General features: G+C 39.2%; 1 protein-coding gene across 3 annotated transcripts in view; it reads right to left on the bottom strand.

Moving 5' to 3' along the window:
- PDE5A (phosphodiesterase 5A) overlaps positions 1-19,733 on the bottom strand; it is a 122,063-nt gene that overhangs the window by 42,102 nt on the left and 60,228 nt on the right. For all 3 annotated transcript variants that reach the window (XM_018560215.1, XM_018560214.1, XM_018560216.1), the window contains exons 6-8: positions 18,370-18,507; positions 16,583-16,650; positions 6,177-6,285 (exon numbers count right to left, since the gene is read on the bottom strand). In XM_018560215.1, the coding sequence (XP_018415717.1) occupies positions 6,177-6,285; positions 16,583-16,650; positions 18,370-18,507 (315 nt within the window). The remainder of the gene's footprint in view (positions 1-6,176; positions 6,286-16,582; positions 16,651-18,369; positions 18,508-19,733) is intronic.

Below are 19,733 nucleotides of genomic sequence, written 5' to 3' on the forward strand. Positions count from 1 at the left end.
CTGCAGTTCTCCCATCTCCAAACAGCACCCTTTGGTGGTAGCCAGGAACAATGTGTTTACAGCAAAGGCAGATGGAAATACAGGACCAGGCCAGTTTAAATCTTTGGAAAAGGTAGATCATCATAGTGGCATTTTTTATAGGCTTTCTACTTTTTCACAAGTAACTCAAAGTACTAAATTTACTAAAAAGTTTGTCTTTAATTTTTTCCCAACCAAACATTTCATCTTCAGAACTTCCTTGCAACCCTGGTTATCTGGTGGGGGACTGCGTGGCTCATTCCCCTGCTTGATGTTGTGCTGAACTGATTACCAAGAAAGGCTCTGAGCTTCATTCTGCTATGCACTATTTATATCTAAACTGCTGACATAAAATAACCGCAATGTTATTTCGGCAAAAGAATAGCCCCTTCTATAAAATAAAAAGCACACACTCTGGGATCCTCTAAACTCTAACAGATGGAAAAAATTAAAAAAGCATTCATTTGTGCATGTAGCCACTTTTCAGTATATTGTATCTGTCTATAATGCAGGTAGGCTCTCATATAAAATGGTTTCCATTAATGTGGTAATAAAGTGGAAGGTCCAAACTTTTTTTTAGTCTTTTAAAAAAACGGAATGGTGGAATCCAATTTTTTTATTGATGCCTTACTCTTCGTTTCTACTCACTTCCTGGTTTGGTAAGAGGTGGTCATAAGGAAAGAGAATATAATACAGGTGTTTACAGGTAGTATTTATAGGGATGTAAAACATTTCCTATAGAAAACATGGTATAGAACAGATTTACAGCAATTCTGTAAATCGCCAAGCACTGGGTCATCTATGGTAATCATGCCTTTAGAGCGCAGCAGCAGAATGAACCTTGTGGACTTCCATTGGAAGCTGGATGAAGTAGGCCTGAAGCTACAGGTCAGATCAGTGTGATACAGAGGTACGATAAGAGGACTGGTTATAAGGGTTGCAAAGTACCTGAATTCTGCTTTTCTTTTCCCTATTTTACTTAAAATTTCCATCTGTTTTTTTTCTTAAGTTTGTAAAAGTTTGAGATTGAAAGTTATGGTTTTAAAGTTTAGTATGAAAATAATTTTCTGTAGCATTGTAAAAGAAAATCATTTATAAAGATTATTCTGCTGATTTAAAACATCATTTTTTGTAATGATACCTGACACACATTATCGTTCCCGTGAGTAAGGATATAACTGTAGACATAGCAGCTTAGGCAGCTTCTATGTGATGCTGTAAAGTAATGGAAATTGCTGACCAGTGGTGCTGCGCATGGAAGCATGCTCTTTTTCCATAGGCTCGGCTGACTGCAGAGATTCAAAGATTACATTTTGTCAGACAGAAACTTTGGGGTCTATTCACAAAGCTGCCGAGGGCAGCCGAGTGAATGACCGATCAGAAGTGAAGTGAGCCGAACACTGTTCGGCTATTCACTTCAGGCTGGTACGGCTGATTTCAGCCGATGTACGGCTGATTTCAGCCGATGTACGGCTGATTTCAGCCGATGTACGGCTGATTTCAGCCGATGTACGGCTGATTTCAGCCGATGTACGGCTGATTTCAGCCGATGTACGGCTGATTTCAGCCGATGTACGGCTGATTTCAGCCGATGTACGGCTGATTTCAGCCGATGTACGGCTGATTTCAGCCGATGTACGGCTGATTTCAGCCGATGTACGGCTGATTTCAGCCGATGTACGGCTGATTTCAGCCGATGTACGGCTGATTTCAGCCGATGTACGGCTGATTTCAGCCGATGTACGGCTGATTTCAGCCGATGTACGGCTGATTTCAGCCGATGTACGGCTGATTTCAGCCGATGTACGGCTGATTTCAGCCGATGTACGGCTGATTTCAGCCGATGTACGGCTGATTTCAGCCGATGTACGGCTGATTTCAGCCGATGTACGGCTGATTTCAGCCGATGTACGGCTGATTTCAGCCGATGTACGGCTGATTTCAGCCGATGTACGGCTGATTTCAGCCGATGTACGGCTGATTTCAGCCGATGTACGGCTGATTTCAGCCGATGTACGGCTGATTTCAGCCGATGTACGGCTGATTTCAGCCGATGTACGGCTGATTTCAGCCGATGTACGGCTGATTTCAGCCGATGTACGGCTGATTTCAGCCGATGTACGGCTGATTTCAGCCGATGTACGGCTGATTTCAGCCGATGTACGGCTGATTTCAGCCGATGTACGGCTGATTTCAGCCGATGTACGGCTGATTTCAGCCGATGTACGGCTGATTTCAGCCGATGTACGGCTGATTTCAGCCGATGTACGGCTGATTTCAGCCGATGTACGGCTGATTTCAGCCGATGTACGGCTGATTTCAGCCGATGTACGGCTGATTTCAGCCGATGTACGGCTGATTTCAGCCGATGTACGGCTGATTTCAGCCGATGTACGGCTGATTTCAGCCGATGTACGGCTGATTTCAGCCGATGTACGGCTGATTTCAGCCGATGTACGGCTGATTTCAGCCGATGTACGGCTGATTTCAGCCGATGTACGGCTGAAATCAGCCGTACCAGCCTGAAGTGAATAGCCGAACAGTGTTCGGCTCACTTCACTTCTGATCGGTCATTCACTCGGCTGCCCTCGGCAGCTTTGTGAATAGACCCCTTTATTTCCTAAAACTGGCCTCGCCACGCCTGCCTATGGCACCTTGGTGTAGGCCATTTAAGGTTATGGGCAGCCTTCTAGACCAACAGTGAAAAACTGAATATTTGCATAAGGTTCATGGAGCTCCTGGGTGCTCTTACAAAAACATGAGATATGTAGATGCCCACATTTAGGTTAAACTGTCATTTGAATTACATTTATTTTCACACTTTATGAAAGATTTTTAGTGCTTGTTTAAAGTGTATTTCCACCTTTACAGTCAAATTTGAGAATCCCAACTATATGTGTGTTGTGTATACGCATTCACACAGCAAACCTAAAATAATTTTTTTTTTATTTTTAAATTTACATTTTTAGCTGTTTCTTTGCAGTAGGACTATACACGGGACTCAACAGGCAAGTGTCTATTGCCTTGAATAGATGGCAATGTGAAGACAAGGGACAGACAGGGACATTTTTTTTAAAGTGCATTAACATACAAGCCCAGAGATCTTTAACCCTTTGTTAGGACAAACATAGTTCAAATCTACTTTACATCTGATAATGAAATCTGACAGCACAGTACAGACAGGGTAATTATGGTAAACATTACCTACCCAGCCCCCTCCATAACAAGGTAAAGAAAAGCTAACTAAAAATTTTCAACAAGACGAAACCATTTAAGAATGTAACCACCAATTTAATTTTTTAAGTTGTGCTATGTGAATGGGAACCTGTAATATATATAAAAAGGTGTTATCCCAATTTGGTTGCAAAACTGCAAATACACTTTAAAATTATATTTATTTATGCATGAATTCATGTGTGGTGTGCATTGACATTTAATTGTGCAGTAACCAATAGCATCAAATCAGCCAGCATCTATTTCTTGTTTGATTATAGTGAACTGCACTGTATTTTGTACATAGTCATTGAACTTTGCAATTAATTCACCTACCTGTACCTGCTTATCAGAACGAATCATTCATTATGATAGCTCCACGCTTATTATAATCTGTTTGGCTGCTATGGGTCACTACTCATCACTGCTCTTTGTACTGTCTTATTAATGTTTGCATTAAGATAAAATCACATATTACAGCTGACACCAATGCTGTGTAATAACAATTCTCCCATGGTAGCTGTTCAATAACCCACAGAGTGCAAGTCTGTATATACACCATTCAAATCACTGTAACTTTCCACTTGCTCAGGATCTGGACCAAGCTGATAATGATTTTTCTTTATTCATTGTAAATAGTGAATCTTGAGAGACCGTCATTGCTGACATGACAAAGGAAACTTCCATCCTTTTCTAAGTAGGGTTTTTAGGGGGGTGTAAATATTTATTCAGCTTGCATAACTGAATGAACCGGATGCTCCCTAGCCAAACCAAATGTTTTAATATTAGCAGAATGGAAAATTGTTGTATGTGGATACAATGATACATAACTAAATCTGAAGATCCATATTTAATTTATAATGCTGTTTGGGTTTAAGGCAAGTATGATCTCTTTGCCTGGGATTAGTTGTGTATAATTGATCTCAAGAGACCAGTAATATCTTGTGTATATGGGGAACCAAAAGGAAAAAGTCAGTCCATTGCACAGTAAGCAAAATGACCCAAGCTCACTCCATAATTAACTAGTTGGCGTTATAAATACCATTTGAACAAAAGCCCAACTAGATAAAAATAGGAATATATTTATAATTACTAAGCCGAATGGATGATGATTTTGTTAAATTAATGTGGACCCAGTGTTGTGCAATTTTCCATGTGAAGCATTTAATGTGGACCCTGTGCCGTGCAATTTTCCATGTGGAGCATTTAATGTGGACCCTGTGCCGTGCAATTTTCCATGTGAAGCAAACCAGTGGTGTGTGAAGTAAAGAAATAAATAAACGAGTAGAGTTAAGCAATGTGCTTTTTATTTCAGAGACCGTGCAATATGCTTTTACAATGCTCTTGCTCATTTGCAATGTGTACAGGAAAACAAATATGCACACTTTGCAAACTCACAAGAAGGGGTCATGCGGTAGAGGCAAAACCTAGAAAATCCCACCCTTATTTCAAGGAAGGTGAAATTCAAGAAGGAGCAGTCTGAGCAGGTGGAAGCGAACAAAAATCTTCTAACGCACAAAAATAGCCGGCAGAAAGGTGTAATAGTTTAACCAGTTGAAGTACGCGGTGTTAAACCCCCTTCCCATCCAGGCCATTTTCCAGTATTCAGCGCTGCAGTACTTTGACAGACATTTATTCCGTCATGCAACGCTGTACTGAAATGAATTTTATACCATTTTGGGGGGGCAGATAGAGCTTTCTTTTGGTGGTATTTAATCACCATTGGGAGGTTTTATTTTTTACTATATTAAGGAAAAATTACCGAATTAAAAAAAAAAAAAAGGTTTCCCCTATATTAAATGATAAAACAATTATTATTCCCCAATTTTTTGGTAAAATATAAAAGACGGGGTCACATCAGGTAAATAGACACCAAACATGTCAAGCCTTAAAATTGTGTGCACGCGTGAAACCTAAATAAACTACAATACCCAAAATTGGCCATAGGCGAAGGCTTAAAAGCTTTTACCGCTCATCAGTTTAGTGTTATCAGTGATTGATGGCCCTAGAATGATTGCTCTCACTCAGACGTTCGTAACATGTGTAGCGCAATTTTCATTTTCGCACGCTGCCGCATCGAACGCGTATTTACGTTTCTATGTGCGTAAATGTGGGGGTGGGGGACTTAATTTATTTATTTTTTTATATGTGATTATTATTTTATTTTTACTTGTTTATGTTTTTTTTACACTTATTGTTATTGTTATCACATATTGGAATAACAATCCCCCTATATAATAGCAAAGGCACACTGACCGGTCCTCTTTATGGAGACAAAGGCTGTACCAAAATACATAATTGGGCAGGAGTCCTCTCATGTCATGTCCAACAGTATTTATGACAAAGACACAGGAAATAATGTTCCCGCTCACATCTCTAAGCTGGTCATGCATCTATAGATTATCTGCAGATTTTCTATGGTCAAATGGAAAAAGTGCAACAGATTCTTCCATCTACGCTAAACTATGTGGATGGAGTAATCTCCCACTGGGCCAAGTTTTAGTATCTTGCTAGTCAGCCCCGCTGGCTGTCAAAATACCTGAACAATCTGATTGGATGCAGGCATAGGGCCTTCCCTCTGAAATCTCAGACCCTCAACCTTCCAGCAGAAAATAGTAGGAGCTGCATTACCAATATATGCCAAACCAGAAAAATTACAAGTATGGTGGAGGTGGAACTGGGATCTTGGTGGAGGATCTCTCCACTTAGTGCTTAATAGTTATAAAAGGTCCATGTCAGTCTAAAACACCATTATAATTTTTAGTTGGTCTTATACAGTACCTTAACCAATTTTTATATGTTTCTACATTTGTCATTTCTGTAATTACAGACCAATGCATATAATTATAGGTCAATATACAGTATACTGTATGTCACAAAAAATCTTTAACATAAAAACTTGCCCCTGGTCAGTTTTGCAAACAAGTCAAATGTCATGAACTTACTGTCCAAGAAAACCTCTTGTCTTTGCACACATTGGGTATGTTCAGTGGTTCCATGGTATTTGCCACATATTGGGCATACATGTAATTTATTTTGTTTACATCATATTCCCTGTATTATAGGAAGGAAAAAAAAATCAAAATTAGTTGAAAAGGACAAATAAATAATGTGCATATAAGTTAGTAAAACAGTCCTAGAAGTACTGTGATTGGGGCCGGGAAGCATCCTAGCAACCAACCAGCCATTAGGAGGAAGTTGTCACATTCATGGCGGCTTTACAAGGCAAAGATATCCTGCTCTTACAAAGTATCTCCATGGTCTAGTAAAGAGCAGGGCATGTTTACATGCTTATATCTATGCACCAACTTAGAATTGGTCTTAATTACCTTAAGTTTTGTTATCTACACACTGGCAGTAATTCTTTTTAAATCTGTTGCAGCCTTAGCAACACATTTTGAAAGTGGTGCAAATAGGAACTACCTGAATCTGTTGTGTCAGAACTCTTAAATGTATTATATTAATGTGGAGCATCGAAGGGGGATATAAGGATCCAAAGGCAGAGGAGTGACGTTTTTATGAATCCAAAAAATTGCTTTTTGACCTTTTGATTTAAGGTCAACCCAATCCAGTGAGTTTACCCAGTCAAGCTTTGGTGAACATCTTTTGTCACCTGGGAGAATATTGGAGCTTTTGGACATTGATTTTTCCTTGCCACTGGTTACCACATTAGGATATTTGCTCAATAAGCTGAACTGTAAATTACACAGATGGATATTAGCACTTTATGAATTGTATTGGTTGCTTTTGGTTACCACAGAGGGATATTTGCACAATGTAACAGAAGGATATTTGCACAATTTTATAATTGGCATTTACTACATTTTGAAAGCTCTCATTTTACACCTTGATTATATGTTTGTATTTAGTTTGTATTGCTTTAATGTTTTATTAAAGTGACACTATACTCAGGAGTTAAATCTTAAAAATACATTAAAATACCTTAACTATTAACAAAAATGTATCTAATTTGTGTATCACTCGGCTGTAGATCCTCAAATCATCTCTGAATTCATGCTGACACTGTCCTTCCTTCTGGAGGGTGGCTACTTTTATTTCCCATGGTCCCTGTGTGTGTTGTAAAGTAGCCACCACTCCAAGCATGCTCCTGTGATGGACTACCTTACATTACAACATACACAGGGACCATGGGGAACAAAAGTCGCCACCCTCCAGAAGGATGGACAGTGTCAGCATGAATTCAGAGATGATTTGAGGATATACAGCTGAGAGATACACAAATAAGCTAAATTTTGTTTATAGTTTGGGTATTTGAATGCATTTTTAAGGTTTTAACTCCTGAGTTTAGTGTTTCTTTAAAATTGTACACACCAGAGTACTTGCTGATACCTGTATATTACTACTTTGGTTGTTTAGTTATTTTTTTTTTTTAAAGGTATTACTCATCCAGCAGTTATGACTTTTACTATATTCAGGTAGTTTTTATCTAGATATTACTGTAATTAGGAGTGCTGTGTTTGAGGAGTTTTAGTTTTACTTTTATTGAATCACCCCAAATCTTTATTGCCATAGATGTATAGGAATTTTACACATATTTCTGATAAATATTTTGGATTATTGAGTCTTTAACATAATACGTAATTTTGTTTCAAATAAACGTTGTTGACATTACAGCTCACCAAAGTCTCAGAACAATAGTACAAGTTAAGTGCAAGCCTCGCTCTTTATAAAGGAAACACCATTGACATGAACTTGAACCGCACATCTCCCTATGAAGATCTAAGACTTAGGTTTGCTTTGAAAAGGACCTCCAGGAGATTTCAGAGGGTACATGCAGAAAGACTTGTGATGCCCTAAATAACTTGTTTCAGTATCTTTGCTTATCTTGCAGTTCTTACAAAACCTCCACTGAATAGTCTGAGACGGACTGTTTGAATAGCTAATAACTGATGGCAATCGCTTTGCATCAGCAAAATACACCTCCGTGCCCTAATAAGTGAGCCCTGCTGGCGCTGACGGAAAGCCTCCATTGCCTGTAATGATATCCCTCTGCTTGGGAAAAAAACATCTCTTGTGTAGAAATGATGAACTCTGCACATCTGATGTTTCTGGAGATGGTACTTTACTAACAAATAACGATGGGAAGTATGAAAACACGCAGCTGTGCTTATTGTAGACCAATAAATCCTAACTAGTTCAAGACAAGAGCTACTTTATTCCTTTGTGACAAGACATTGCAGTCAGGTGGTGATTATTATTACTATTTGTTACTTGTATAGTGCAAAGTATCCAGATACTACACATCAATCTTATTTAGTAAAGAAAGATTGCATTTATTTTTTTAATAAAGAAGTGTCTAAGCACTATTAAAAGCTGATACAAAGAGCACTGTTCACTGTCATGGCCATGAAAACCTTTGAGTGGATTTAAAGCAGAACTCCAGCAAAAAATAACAAGGTAAAAATGAATAGCCATTAAAAGAAAAACCAACAAAACCAGTGCAGTTATTTTCAGCTTTAATCAGGAGATTTTCTCTGCAGTACTTTTTTTGCTTCTACTGGATATTCTCAGTCTGATGGCGAGCATCATTCAATCCACTTGCTCTGAGCCTAGGTTGCCCTAAACCCACTGTAGCCTGTGACTGGACAGTGAAAGTAGAAGTAGCACAATGATGGTCTCGTCTTTCTCACTTTGTTTTCTCCTGCTGTCAGTATCCAGATCTGGACTGAGCAGCGATTCTATTGGGACCGCGATCGCCGACTAGGTTATGGCTGGCTGAGAGCACTCTGATGGGGACAATTACCTATTAGTTATCCGCATTAGACTGCTCCCTTACATTAGCTGCTGCCACCTGAGTGCCCCCTTATAATAAATACAAAAATAAGGGCGCGCTCTGATGGGTACAACCAATGTAAGACGGCAGCGGGGATAACTAATTATTATTATATTGGGGGTCCATATCAGCATACCCCCTTACCTTGCTTGTCCCCATCAGAGTGCCCCCTTATATTGGGTTTCCCCATCAGCGTTCTCCCTTTTTTTGTATTTAATGTAAGGGGGCACTCAGATGGCAGCAACTAATGTAAGGGGACACTCCTATATCGGCAACTAATGTAAGAGGGGACTCTGAATGGGGCATCTAATGTAAGGAGGCACTCTGATGGGGGCAACTGAAGTAAGGGGGCACTCTAATGGGGACGACTAATGTAAGAGAGCACTCCGATGGCAGCAACTAATGTAAGGGGGCACGCTGAATGGGGCATCTAATGTAAGGAGGCACTCTGATGGGGGCAACTGAAGTAAGGGGGCACTCTGATGGGGACGACTAATGTAAGGGAGCACTCCGATGGCAGCAACTAATGTAAGGGGGCACGCTGAATACAGCATCTAATGTAAGGAGGCACTCTGATGGCGGCAAATAATGTAAGGGTGCACTCTAATGGGGACAACTAATGTAAGGGAGCATTCTGATGGCGACAACTGATGTAAGGGGGCACTCTGATGGGTACAACTGATGTAAGGGGGCACTCTGATGGGGGCATCTAATGTGAGGGGGCACTCTGATGGCCAGCAACTAATGTAAGGGACCACTCTGATGGGAACACCTAATGTAAGGGGGCACTCTAATGGGAAACAACTGATGTAAGGGGGCACTCTAATGGATGCTGTAATTTTTTTCAGTGAAGCCAGCCACGATGTGGTACAACTCATCACACTGCGCTTTGCCTATAGAACTTAATGAAATGTTACTTGTGATATTTCTATAAAGTTCTAACAATTTTTTTTAAAAAGTGTGATGCATCAGGATTGATGCATCGGTACTGTGTCTGATAAAACACATTTCTTCTATCAGTGCACTCATGGAATGCATAGGTAAACATGTGCTCCGAAGAATCCTTACTTTTCAAACTGGTGGAAGATAACCAAGTTAAATCATGAATTCCACCTAATTGTGTTGATCAGCACATTTCCATTAAACAGTAGAAGCAGTTTAACTTGTCCAGTGGGTGTCACTATTGTGCAAATTCTATCTGGAAAAAGATGCATGTCTACAACAAAGGTTAGTAAACTCACATGCTGAAAAAGGTTATAGGTCATTCCCAGCAGACAAGTCATCTAGCCTCCCAAGATCACATTGCACTATTTTTTCTATACTACTAACAAATCAGGTTTAAGGGAAAACATCCAAGGCAGCTGGAGACAATTGGACTTGCTGAAAATTAAGTAAAATATCTGGTAACAAATTGGTTAGGCCTAACGAACCCATGCACTAAACCATTCATAAAGAAATAATAACCCACAATGGTAGCATCTGGATCCCATATCTGTAATATCATTATCCCAACACTCGGCTTCCATGAAGACTCTAGGGAATACTAATGTATCAGATTATCAGGAATATACATCTAATGTGACAGGGTGTGTTTAAAGTATTCAGTATGGAAAGTCTTTCTTAAAGGACCAGCAAGTCTAAAATAAGAAGACAGATGTTCTAAAGCCGGCCATGCACCCTGTAGAATTCTGTTTGCAAATATTCGTTTTCAGAATGTTTTGTTGGATTTTCTAATAGCTGATGGGGTCAAACTGATGATTGTTTCCAACCTTAGTAACAAAAAAATCAAAGAAGCAGGATGGAATATTTTTCTCCAACAAAATCTTAACAGTGAATGTGGATTTTGTTCGGGAAAATTAATTTCAAAATCAAATGTTAAACAAAATTTTGAACAACATTTGCCAAGTCTCTAATGGCATTATTGAATGTTCTCACAAGATGAATCGTATGAATGTTCATACGAAAATCGACCAGTTTTTGGCCAGCTTAATCGAGCCCTTAACAGCATTCATAAATAATGCATATTTGTATATTTTACTCTCTTATACAGCATGTTACCTTTTGCATTGAACCACAAGATTCTTAATCACAACACTTTACACTCTCTGTCCCTGCATCATACTGACAAACATCAGTGTTCATTGTCACAACCAATGGGTTTCAAACTGAAGGATGAAACCTATGCAAACCTGTCATATATTTGTACAAAGTGTTTTGGGGGCAGAGCTACAGAACAAAAAAGTGTACAATTAGCCATACATCCCTAGAAAACAACATAACTTACATAGAGCTTATTTTATGTTATGTACATTATCAGGCTGAGAAAGGAGTTTCCAGTTTTTCTTCACTATCCCACTTCTGGTGCTGTAGGGGACCATTCTCTCTACCTTACTTTGACTGAGTACCAACCCCCATCTCCTCAATATTGATAAAGGACAGGCTGCGAAGGTCAAATAAAATTGCTAGTAGCCAATCCAATTGACAGCAGGGGTCCTTTTTAGGCACAGGTGCGGTCACAGCTGCGACCTCTGCAACCCCTAGTTGTAAGCCTCGGATCTAGTTGCAGTTGGTGTTATCATTCTTGGACTACATATACTAGCTATTCAACTTTAACATTACACATATTTATTTCTAATAATAAAACAGTTGCACATTTCTGCATAGATGTGGTCTAGAACATTTATGTCATTTATATTTAGTGGGCTGTCAATATACTAGTATAAATATGCCCGTTCGTTAAACAGTTACAATAAGTCATAAAAAACACATGCAGAAATTGATCAGCATTTGTGTGTAGATACAGATTCCATAAATGCATTAAATAAAACTATACAGGAAATGGCACTTTTCCATATATATTTAGATGAGACAGAGCTTAGTTTTCACAATTTGCATCTACTATGTCCAACACTAACCTGTAGAAAAGAAGTCATTATCTTTCTCAAGGAGTATAGTACATGTGGTCATCACTGTGGGGACACTATCTAAACAAAAACATAATTAACTAAATAGCTTTGTACACGGCCATTCAAGACATTTCGCCACTGTAAGCCTTATTGGAAGTCGAATAGGGGGAAAAGTGAATCAAGATAACTGGGATGGACCAGTAAGGGATAGACGGAAGGAGAAGAAAGAAAGCCAAGGATTGAGATAGGGAGGATGAAATAAGTGTTACTGACAGTAATCCAGAGTCAGGGGAAGAAAAGGTGGAAAAGTGCAGGGAGTGGTGTAGGAGTGGCTGATGGTAATGATGAAAACAGAGCTATACTTGGAGTTGGAGGTTTGCACTGAAAATAATTGGTCAGTGAAGATAGAGTAATGAATTCTGGGTAGAAGGTGAGCACAACTTGGGGACTCTATAAACAGAAGTTGCTAATAATAATTGCAAAACACCCATACAAGCTATGAATAATGGTTAGGACTTACTAACATGAAGTGTTGCAGAATCCCACAGTTACAAGAATAAAGAAATTGGTTTACAATAATGTTTGTAGTACTATATGTCAAGGATTTACAACTGAAAACAGTTTCTTCAGAAGAATCTACAGTACAAGTCATACAGCTGCACTTATTAAGGAGAGTCATGTGAAGAAACCATCTGGGCTAGATTACTGAAAACATCTAAAGAAAGCTAATGCAAACACAAGAGAATACAAACTTGTAGACTGTGGCTGCAAAGCGACAGTGGAAAAAACCTTCCAAATCGTCACGCTACAAGCTTGGCTTAAAAAAGCAGAACTTCTATGGTTGCACTGACTGGCCTTCACTCAAATCTGATAACTAATCATACCATAGCAACAAGCAGCTTTGTCTGTCATACAATAACATTGGCTTGCAAGGCGAAAAATCCTACAGCAGTATGAGGGATGCATGTTGTAGGCTTGCCGGACATGGTCTGCATTACTAGCAGATTGTCAGCTACTAATACTGCAAGAAATGTAGCAGTGAACTGTTATCTGTACTTGGGAACAGAGGAGCAAGGCTTAGGCACACAATGTCCTCGTACACTGGAACAGATCAGAATTACTGTGTAGCAAGGGCAGGAACACCAGATGTGTTCATATTAATATGTACACATCTCACTATAACAACAAATTTTGTATAGGTACAACTGTCTGTTCTTTCTGTTTGAACTACTCCTTAATGGAAAATGTAATTAACTAAATTATTGTGGTTATGTACATTCATTTGTGCAGATATTTGTAAAGCAGTATAAAACAGTGATGTAAGTTATAACATTAGACTCCAGGCAATATGCCCACTAAAATCCTTTCATATTCCATGCCTTTAATTAGATGTATACGTTTGGTATATTTTCTAGATAAGCTATGCAATGTGCAACTTGTCTTCCCGGGACAAGGCTAAAACATGGGTCCATTAATTAAGATACAATAGAAGATGAACCAAACATATTCAAACTTAACTTACAAGCTTTGTTATCAGTACTGCTGCGATAGATAGGGCGTAATTAAAGAGTTAAAATAGTAGCCTTTTCAGGAGGACACGCTGTTCCAGACTCCCTACAGTGCCCGTCACATAATGAAAAGGTTAGGATTTTGGTCACATGATCTCTGCTTAAGCAGAGACTTTGGCAATGTATACTACAAACAGTGCAACAAGCCAGTAATGAATGATATAAAACTGACAGTAAGAATTCTGCAACTGCTCTTTTAATCCATTGCATGGTGTCTCTGTCAAACAGCTCTCCCTGTTTCTAGTCCCTGATGGCTAATTACAATATCAGTATAATTCAGTAATCAAATACATGATCCCCGATAGCAAGAAATTGTGCTGCAAGTTTGAAAATGACTTGCTAAACTATTGCAGACTTGCCAAGCTTCACAATTTTGTTGCACAATTACAGCAAGTCTGCATTGCAATTCTCCAGACCAGCGAGCTTGCCGAGCTCTTGCTAAGACCTGCAGGACTCTTGCTGTAGACTTGCCAAGCAAATTTGCTACAAATTCAAAAAGTGTCAACTAGAACTTGTGCTGCAAGTGTTCTGCAAGTCTACAACTTGCCAGGAATATGTGCAGCAAGTTAACAAAATTACAATTTCACCCCACCACAAGTTTGTGGCAAGTTATCCTTGCTATCTGGGATGGGGTATGCCTATCAAACCTCTGATTGGTTCCTGCAAACCTTTAAGAACAGAGGGTGCCATTTTCGGCCCATACGCTTCGGCGTCCGAAATTTCGGTGCATCCCTAAACAAAACCTTACATTTTACAGTCCAACTCTGGGAATTACACAAAAACTACCCTTGCACATGTATAGGGGTAAAGGAATAAAGTGTATTACTTACCTCGCCCCTCCCTCCTGCAGGTTCCCTCCATCTGTGCCACAAAGCATCTTCTCTAAGATGCTAAGGCCAGCAGTCGCACTCTTACGTCATCAAGTACAATGCAGGGCCAAAAGGGGAAGAGAAATGCACTGAAGCATGACAGGAAATATTACCCCTTATTCCTCTAATACATAGACATAACAAGCATTTAAACTTTGAAATGCATGCTAGTTCCTGGACTTGGGTTTTAAGAATAGGTCCACATCAAGGGAGGATCATGAGCAAATGCCCAGGTTTTAAGGTTATGTAAAATTGAGGGGAACCTGGAACCTGCAAACCTTTTCTCTAGAGAAAATATTTCAGCTCTTCTATAACATCTTTTTTTGTATTTAAATTAATTAAACTTTTTTTTTTTGGGAGGGGAGATTCACCCTCTAAATTATTTTATTCTAATGGCACTTGTCACAGGGAGTAGAATTGAGGGAAAATCCAAAATTCACTGGAACAAGTATAAAGGGAGAAAAATCCAATGGGAACACTTTCTCTGGTGATAACTAAGAGAATAAGAGGAGAATTCTCTCACTTTAGTGAAATATGCTCTTACTTCCTATTCTCAAGGAAGTTTATGGATTTTGCTCCTTGATATTTAAATGTTTGTTTGCAGAATCAGCTGGTCCCCTGGGCAGTGGCTTTGATATCCTGATATCTGATATTTTAGGGTGGCTCCTTCCCACAAACACATCGTCTCCACAAAACACACCAGCACAGCAAGGGAAGCCACTCCCCTGCTTCCAGCTACTCCTCAGTAGGAGGATGGCTGCTGCAGACCGCTTAATCCCTTGTGATCTTGCACTGGGACAGGAAGTTCAGGGAGGCTGGGCTGAGAAAATTGGAGCCAGCTGTTCGGAAACATGATGACTAAGTGCTTGGGCAAAATTTTAAAGAAATACTTTGCTAAGCAATGTTTATATGTTTGATCTGAATTCATTATTGAGACAAAGTTTGAGTTTATTTCTACTATAAGGGAAATCTCTCAAATGTGACTTAAATGAAAAAAAAAAAGAAAAAAAACCTGGCGGGGTTTTATCAATTCCCTTCTTCATCCAAAATGTTAAAAAAAAAACTGGCTTTAGGAACACTTTAGTTTATTGTATTTATTACTTAGGGGCTCGTGTATAAACTTCCTACTCAGCACAAAGCTGGACTATTGCTGTTTGCACGGCATTACTGCCACTAGATGTCACTGAGGAGCCTAGGAATTTCCTATACATGAGCCCCTTAGTATGTTCATTATATTTAGTTTGCAAAGGATACTAGAACTTCTTATACAAACATACTTTTCTAATGACACAGTTAACCGAACAGTGCAAACAGCAATCTTGTTTTGTAATCCAGTGTTTCATTGTAATCAGGCTAATGAAATCTGGAGTTTGATTAGTTAATATTGGTTATTGTGCTCTATTTCATACCATTGGTATTTCCATCATGTTAAAAAATGCTGCTGAAGCATTTTACTCAGCAGCATTTGTTAGACTCGAGTCCTAAGATAGAAACAATATCTGTAAAACACTTAAAACATTCCAGCAGATTAAAAAAGTTGGAGAGTTTGTATGAGGCAAACTTTGTTAGTGTGCAATAAACATTATTCATGAAACTGGATGGCGTATATTGGAAGTATATTATTTGAAACATGCCTGAAATCATTCAAAATCTTATAAATTCCCTGTTCTGTGTCATAGTTGGCACATGCAGGTGCTAGTAGATTAGTCTTGTTTCCCCCTTAGTTCTTTGTGGATACTCAAATCCTGGGGCAAAATTTTGACCAGCTCCTGTGGTTGAAATGTTGACCCCACTACCTCCTTTCCGCTTCCTGTGCCTCATTAATAGTTCATCACTTTAATGGGTGGCTTACTAGCCAGTAGTAAGCTACAAGACATGATAGAGGGTGTGGAGCTGTTTGATACATGCATATCAGGATTCCCTAGGATTCAAAGCTCCTGTGAGCTCAACAGAAAACCTAAACTGACATGCAGCTCAATGTACTTGTCTACTGTGGCATGGATCTACTAGTTTAGTCAGTTTTAGATGACTTCATGTTTGCTTTAAGAGTAAGAAATGTCTACATTGCAATATAAAGCATCTATTAATGGTACAAACAAGTTATCACAGGGGTTAACATGAGATTCATTAATCTTAAGTGTCGAAGAGCACCCTGTAGAACTTTTCCAGAAACTATAAGCTACATCTTTGATTATTCTCTAAAGTCAGATGTACCTTTTTATGGTATCTGCAGCTTCTTTTAATTCATCAGACTCCATGTGAAATACACTGGAAAAGGTATCCTGCAAAAAAAGACATTCATAATTATAGTAGGTATGTGTACTTCCAGGGTCATTTTGTTTTCTTCTATTTTGTGAACCATGGTGGTCCACAGGGGAAATTAACTAAAGAAGAGATGTTGATAAAGGAATAAACACTTTCTTCAGGGACATCAGTTCAATGTAATATTTGAGCAGCAGAGAACTGCATGAGGGTGAAAGACAATCCCATGACAGTAATGGCTGATAGAAAATATGATCCTAAGAAAAGATACGTTATATACCCCAGGGTGATGAGCAAGGAGGATTTACGCAAGTAATTTCAAGACTCATACAGCCAATCTTTCATTGAAGACATGACAATAGTGGATTTCTTTGGTTTTTTTACATATTTGTTTTTAAAATGTGGTTTTATTATAGGGCAGGGGTGGACAAATGAATATGGAATTCAGGAGTCAGTCTGTCCAATCCAGGAGCTGGCAGGATATTTTTAGTTTTTTATGGCCAGTTCCATTCACAACAACTAGAGAAAACCTCAAATGGTAGGTGTCAGCTGTAACTTTTAAGAAGCATTGGCTACCTGGTTGCTGGGATTTGTCCAGCCCTGCTTATAGGGCTATTATTAAAGGAGAACTATGAGGTGAGCGATTTTCACTCAACCTCATAGTTCGAGCCGACGTGTGACAATGAAACTGTCACACGTCGGCTCAATAGATCGGGAAGTGAGCGAACACATACCGTCGCTCACTCACTTCTCGATCCTGTCCCTGCAGAGCTGACTGGAGGAACGAATGGGGGAGAGGGCGGGTACAGCTGGCTCTGCCTCTAGATAGGCAGAGCCAGCTGTCAATCAAGCAGCTGGCTGGGTGGATCTCCACAGTAATATCGGGATCCGTCCCGGCTGCGGCGGTCTCAGTATACCGCGAGCTGTAGCTTTGGGTCATGGGAGGACGCTAGTTTATGTCCTCCCGTGACCCTGATGAGAACTATGGGGAAAAACACTTACCCCATAGTTCTCCTTTAATGTGATATTTTTATCATTTGTATGATACATTTCCTTTGTCCTGAAAATGTAAGGATTAATGATGTGATGACGTCAGCGGGTATCTGGAGGGGGGGGGAAGAGGCTAAGATCGCTGGTCTGGGAGCCAGCAAGAGCGGGAATCAGGTAAGTAAAACTGCTTTTACTTACTGTCCAAAAAAGGTAGACAGAGGGCAAAGGGCTAGTATTGCCTGTGGTCTCCCTGCAGCTGATCTTTCCCCAATAATTGACTGTGTCTCTGTGTGGAGGCAGCCATCTTGGTAGAGGGCTTTTGCTTCTTTACATCACAGCCTCCAGCAAGAACAACAGTGAGTTGTAACATCAGCAAATTTCACTTAATTCTCACTCCAAATCTAATGAGACTAGCAATCAGAGGCAGTGGCAGTGCCTTAATCTTACAAGTACACTGGACATAGAGCTATGAGGCTGTAGGTACGGGGATGCTTAGGCATCTTCAAATAATAGGAAATGCACTGTTATCTTTTAGGAGGAATTCTGGACAAAAGGTACTGGCTCAGGCACATTCACCATTTAGAGATGTTCCCTATAGCATAGCAAGTCTTCACTTTTCGGCTTGGATTCCATTTATGCAGCTTAAACTCCAGACTCCATTAATGGCTGCTAAGCTTTTGTAACATCTTTGTGAATTAAAATCTGGTATTTTAAACATGTTTTTTTATTTCCCCCAACAGTTTACTTACAGGGCAGTCCTCATCCACAATGAAGATGGTACATCTCTGAGCTTGCATGAAGGAAAGAATTGTGGCTGCTATCTTCTTTAAAATAACTTCCAGTGATTGCTGCTCCTCAAAGATAAAGGTGGCAAGATCAAGGAGCACCTATGGATAGTGCAATCCCAACCATAAATATTCAGTCGGTACATATAATACAAAGCATGCAATTCACTAAATTAAAACAATGAAAAGGGCAAAAGGGAATTTAGAGTTAAAATATTCCATATTTAATGGTCCATATTTCATATTTTAATACATATAGTCAAATATTTAAAGCAAATTTTTTTCTTAACCCTTGAAGTGGGGCTACCCCCTGCACTGCAAGAGTGAAGTGAGCTGAATTGGAGACGTTTTCCAAATCAGCTATTTTGGCATAGATTGTTCACTTCTCCTGCCCTCTCCAAACTCTTCACCATTTTGTAAATAACCCTGTGTGTATAGAACATTATGACTCAAGGATCCTTAAACTGCATAATGAGAAAGGCACCAGCGACCAGTCAAAGAGCAAGCCAACTCTGAGGATCAGCTGAGAATAACTTTTTTTTTTTAGCACCTAGAAAAAAAACAAGCACTTAACCATTGCAGTGAGGGGGTAGCTGCACTTCAAGGGTTCAGAAACAAAAATGCCCAGGGTTCTGCTTTAATATTTTAATTGTACATGCAATTCACATATCAACCTCAACTGGTAAATCTAAATCATTTTCAAAACCCAGGCTGCTAAGATCTCTGCACTGGATTTTTTTCAAAGCCAGCTGAATGATAAAATATGCTAGACACAAAATAGGGCAGAGAAGAGAGATATTAAATCCTGAAAAAAAGAACTCTTTAATTCCTTTTCTGGAGCACTTAATCTCAAAATAAGCTACAAGCAATCAGTAATATTAATAGTCAAGTAAATGTTGATATACCAGACTTAGTCTGGGTCAGCAAAACAAATTATTTGCAATGACTGATCTCACAAATGTGGCATTCAAGAACATCGCTTTTAATGGGCCAATGCCAAAACAACTAACATCAAATTCTCTCCCAAAAACTTTATTTTGTTTTGTAAATAGAATCTGATGCTGTAAAAAAGACGGATTGCATGTATCTCTTTTACCATGACATTATAATAATAATTATTATTATACAATATACAAAAGGAAAAGATCAAGAGATTGAAAAAAAAGAACTTGCCCTAATAAAACAAAAGTTCAGTCTACTCCTCCGGGATCATATTGGGAAACTAAAAGCTATTGCTGTTGCTCTTTTTGTCTGTTATATCTATATATTGACTGCAAAATCAGCAAGGGAGCAACACTTAATGAATGCTCATTGAGGAAATCAGTATG

This window comes from Nanorana parkeri, unplaced genomic scaffold (genome assembly GCF_000935625.1).
Source record: "Nanorana parkeri isolate BGI_ZX_2015 unplaced genomic scaffold, ASM93562v1 scaffold440, whole genome shotgun sequence".
NCBI lineage: Eukaryota > Metazoa > Chordata > Amphibia > Anura > Dicroglossidae > Nanorana > Nanorana parkeri.